A 4,052-nucleotide genomic window follows, 5' to 3' on the forward strand; every position below is an offset into this window, starting at 1 on the left:
AGTCTGTCCAGATGGATTTGTCCAATATCAGCTTTCAACAGAGTTTAAACTAGCAGCTGGATCCAGAAAGCCTGAGGAGCTATTGCAGTTCCTGGCTGGGTAATGTCTACACAGAATTTATCTTTCCCTGGCATTAGAACTTTGCCCTGAGGGAACCAATGACTACTGCCAAGTCACAAATTGAATGAAAAACCTGCAGCAGTCTAGACAGACAACAATGGACAGTGGGACAGACATCAAAAGGTCAGTTGGAATGGGAAAACAATTGTTATAAGAAAAAATAAATAATCTTTTTTTTTTTTCTTTTTAGTCGTGCATAATCACTCAATTTTTTTGATTTTTTTTTTCTTTATCTTTTTGTTTGGCCACATGCTACTAGTAGGATTCTCAGCACAAGTGAAAAGAAACAAGGTAGGGTTAGAATACCTAGAAAATGTGCTGAAGGAGTTGGGAAGGTAGAGGATGTTAAGCCACAGGATTACATACAAGAGAAACTGTCAAGAATCACAAAGAGAAAATGAGAGGTAACACTTCATCTACCAGAAGGTAAGTTAGGGAGAACAGATGAGAACATTACATGGACTCAGTACTTCAGCTGGCCCGTGCGTCTTCGAGCCAGTTTTGACCTGTGCAAGAAAGAAGTAAAAAAAGTATTTGTTGAGTTCTGGAAGTTTACTTTTCTTCCCTCCCCACAGTTTGTCCACTGTTTTAAACATCCTTTCGTATAGTCCTAGTTTACTGCATATCTTTAGAAAGTAAAATGTATCAAGGGCTATAATAAGAACGATTTATCACTCTTCTGCTGTGCTCCTTTAAAGGAAAATGAGATCTTTTAAAGACTGCACTGTTAAATTATTTGACACTGTACTTTAGTTTTTAATTATTTTTTTCTACTAAAAGGAAGAGCTACTGTAAAGTAGTAAGATCTCTCTAGCAAGCAGGAGATGTGACCTGCATTAAAGGGAAGGCTTCTAGAGAAGTTAAAAAAAGGGAAGGAAACAAGAATTTCTGCTTTGGCTCATAATCAAAAGAATGAAAAGGGAGCCCAGACCCGCCTGTGCAGAGGCAGTGGGAAGTTTTTGTAAAAGAGCTATACAAGGAAACCATTTTGTGGCCTCCAAATGTAGTACTGCATGAAGCATAACACACATGTTCAAACTGGAAACATCTGTTAAAAATGTCAGAAATCAAAGCAACAGCCACTGCACTTCTAGAAATACAGGGCTGGTTTAATGTTTTTGTTGCTGCTGCCCACCCTCCTCCCTCCTTCAGTTCACCCATCTTGTCAAATTCTTCAGAACAAGATTAAATTCTGTGACAAACTACCGGCCTACTTGCTCATGACTATCTCACTAGCTATGCTCTGCAGCACTGTCTGCCCAGGAACCGCCTCTTACCGTATTGTGCCAGCAAGAAGTGGATTGAAGGCATATAACCAGTCATTCATGTCTTTGTCGTTGATGGCCTGGAGCAGGACCCCACGATGCTTTGTGCATACACCAAATGTGTTGGGTGTCTGGAATATTAAGGACAATTTTAATTACTCAAGTCTACAAGCACAGAAGCTGATGCACGCTTCCTCTCTGAGGAAAAGTTTGCTATGTCAGATTCCTAAAACACATTTGTGTGTGTTGTTTTGGTTTGATTTTTTTTAACAAACTAACAAAACACACGACCCCAAAACACCACACAAAGGACAAAAACCAAATACAGAAAGTTATGGTATCAACACATGTGCATAAAAGCAAATACAATGCATAACAGCAGATGGTTTCAGTCTCTCATAGAACTGTGTCCAAAAGGTAAGAAATCCTAAACAAACTGGGAACTTTGTGGGCAGAATCATCAGATGCCAGATATTTCTCCAAAACACAGTTGCACTTTCCTCACACCAGGGATGACACACAGGATTACTATGGATACACTACTACCTACAATGTTCCTGCTCTGTGGGTAAATAAACAATAGCTCTCAGACTGACCTTCACCATTGCCTGTTGATCCTCACTGTATTCCACCTGAGCTGTGGATAAGTTTATGATTCCTCTTTCTACAGGATCTTTGTCACTGTTGTAAATAAAAACATAAGGACGGCGAACCACCACAAAGTGCTTGGCCCAGGAGGTGGAGAGTGGCTCCTTGAAGTGGAGGTATCCTTTCTTTGAGACCACAGAGCTGGAAAAAAAACCAAACCAAAATAAACTCACAGATAAACAGGAATACATTTTCCCCTAAATAAGGTATCTACTAAGTATCCCTATTAACTGCAAAGCTCTGTATAAGACACATGGTCCTTAATACAGTTTGTCTGCAACAGTATTATGAAAAGGTTCTATAGCAAGCTAAATTTTGTCTTCAAGAACTATGCAAAATTCTGGCAAGAAAGGACCCAGAAAGATCTCTGCTTCAGTGAACGGCTTTTCATGATAAGAAACATTTTATTTAAGTCACTGGAAATCTACTTCACTAAATAGATGCAGGGAATGAATGCTGCAGAGATCAAACATCAATCCTGCCTCCATCATACCGAACTCTGCAATTATGCTATCACCTGTTTAATTTACCTTCTTCAAAAACGGCAAAGAAACTACAAATCTCAGAAAACCCTTGTGACAGCTCTCGGGAAGCAATGATCACATTACACAGAAAACCTACCCTGGTCTGATTTCCTCAATATCAGGAACAAGGTTTAGGAATTCATTCTTTCCAGCTCTGGCAAGATAGGAAGTTTCTACTGTAGGAATTAGCTGAAACTGTTCCACCTCATGACAGGGACTGGAGGCACGAGAATTTGCTTCTGGTGTCCTTTAAAAAAAAAAAGCAGAGAAAGAAATGTAAATCACTGCAAACCAACTGAACCCAACAATGGGACATAAAGTGCATCTGCAGCCTAGCCTGTCTTACAAGTTTCATCCTCCAGCCCAGATTTTTTTGTATGACATCAGGATCCTTTTGTACAATATCAAACAGCATCTCCCTTGAAATCTGTGAAATAAAACTTACAATAACTGCTAGTAAGTTGTTTCCCCACTACTTCTCCCTCATTTCTCTTACCAAATACAGTCCCAACACAGAGACATGTCTTACTATGGTTTGATGTAGAAACTACTACTTTTTGTCAGCACTCCTCCTCTCAGGGATATCAAACTGAGAAGGTAAAAATTATATAACTTTCACTAAGTAGTTATTCCCAATTTCATAAAAAATATCTTCTATAGATACAGCTGAGAAAGACAAACAGATATTACTGGCCAAACTGGTTTATTCTTGGTTGTTGTTAGTAGGTCTTTTTAGCAGATCTGTGAAAAAAAATGGGGATTCTACACACTGAAGATGTACTGGTCACTGGAATGACAAGCATTTGACTGTTCTTTCAGCACAAAGAAAAAACATTCAAAAGAACAAAATGGGGAAAAATAATTGTGCAGAGTGATTGGAGAAGATAAGGCAAAGGGGCTGTACAGAGAAAAATCTGAAAGTAGGGAAAATAAAGAAAGGGGGGGGGAATCAGAAAACAGAGCAAAGATATTTGTGAAGTACTGAGAAGTAATGTTTTTCTATTAACACTCTATACTTACTTCTGATCAATTGAATTGCACCTTGAATCCACCAGAGAAGGGCAGGTAGATGAAGGTGTGAGGGTAGCGCTGCTGAAACTGGACACTGATGGGTCCCGCCCGATTGGCGAAATATCCGACAACTACAAGGACAAATATTGGCAAAAATATTACAGAGGAGGTTCTTCTGCAGCTAGTGGGCAGTCCTGGCTAGAACATGCGTAAGGCTCAGATAATAGAAAAGTATTTCTATCAACCACTTCCCTACTCATTAGTCAAATTTTTGCACACAACCATCAAAACCCATCTGGGGGCGAAAATACAATGGCACTTCCATAGACACAGCTTGTTTATTGAAGTCCTGCACTTCTGATTATTCAAACCTTGACTTCCTCAATAAAACATCAGACTATGCAGTTTGCAGCTTGGTGTCCCCTGTGCCTACAGTCAGAATTTTTAAAAGAGCCAATTTATCCTTTTACATAGGGAAAGTGTA

General features: G+C 39.3%; 1 protein-coding gene across 3 annotated transcripts in view; it reads right to left on the reverse strand.

The window, feature by feature from the left end:
• Window positions 1–308: 308 nt before the first annotated feature.
• Window positions 309–4,052, reverse strand: part of KIF1B (kinesin family member 1B) — an 81,867-nt gene continuing 78,123 nt past the window's right edge. For all 3 annotated transcript variants that reach the window (XM_010167597.1, XM_010167596.1, XM_029084871.1), the window contains 5 exons: window positions 3,578–3,699; window positions 2,655–2,804; window positions 1,982–2,174; window positions 1,398–1,516; window positions 309–626 (listed from right to left, as the gene is read on the reverse strand). In XM_010167597.1, the coding sequence (XP_010165899.1) occupies window positions 584–626; window positions 1,398–1,516; window positions 1,982–2,174; window positions 2,655–2,804; window positions 3,578–3,699 (627 nt within the window). In that variant the 3' untranslated portion in view covers window positions 309–583. The remainder of the gene's footprint in view (window positions 627–1,397; window positions 1,517–1,981; window positions 2,175–2,654; window positions 2,805–3,577; window positions 3,700–4,052) is intronic.

This window comes from Antrostomus carolinensis, unplaced genomic scaffold (assembly GCF_000700745.2).
Source record: "Antrostomus carolinensis isolate BGI_N321 unplaced genomic scaffold, ASM70074v2 scaffold11845, whole genome shotgun sequence".
Lineage (NCBI taxonomy): Eukaryota > Metazoa > Chordata > Aves > Caprimulgiformes > Caprimulgidae > Antrostomus > Antrostomus carolinensis.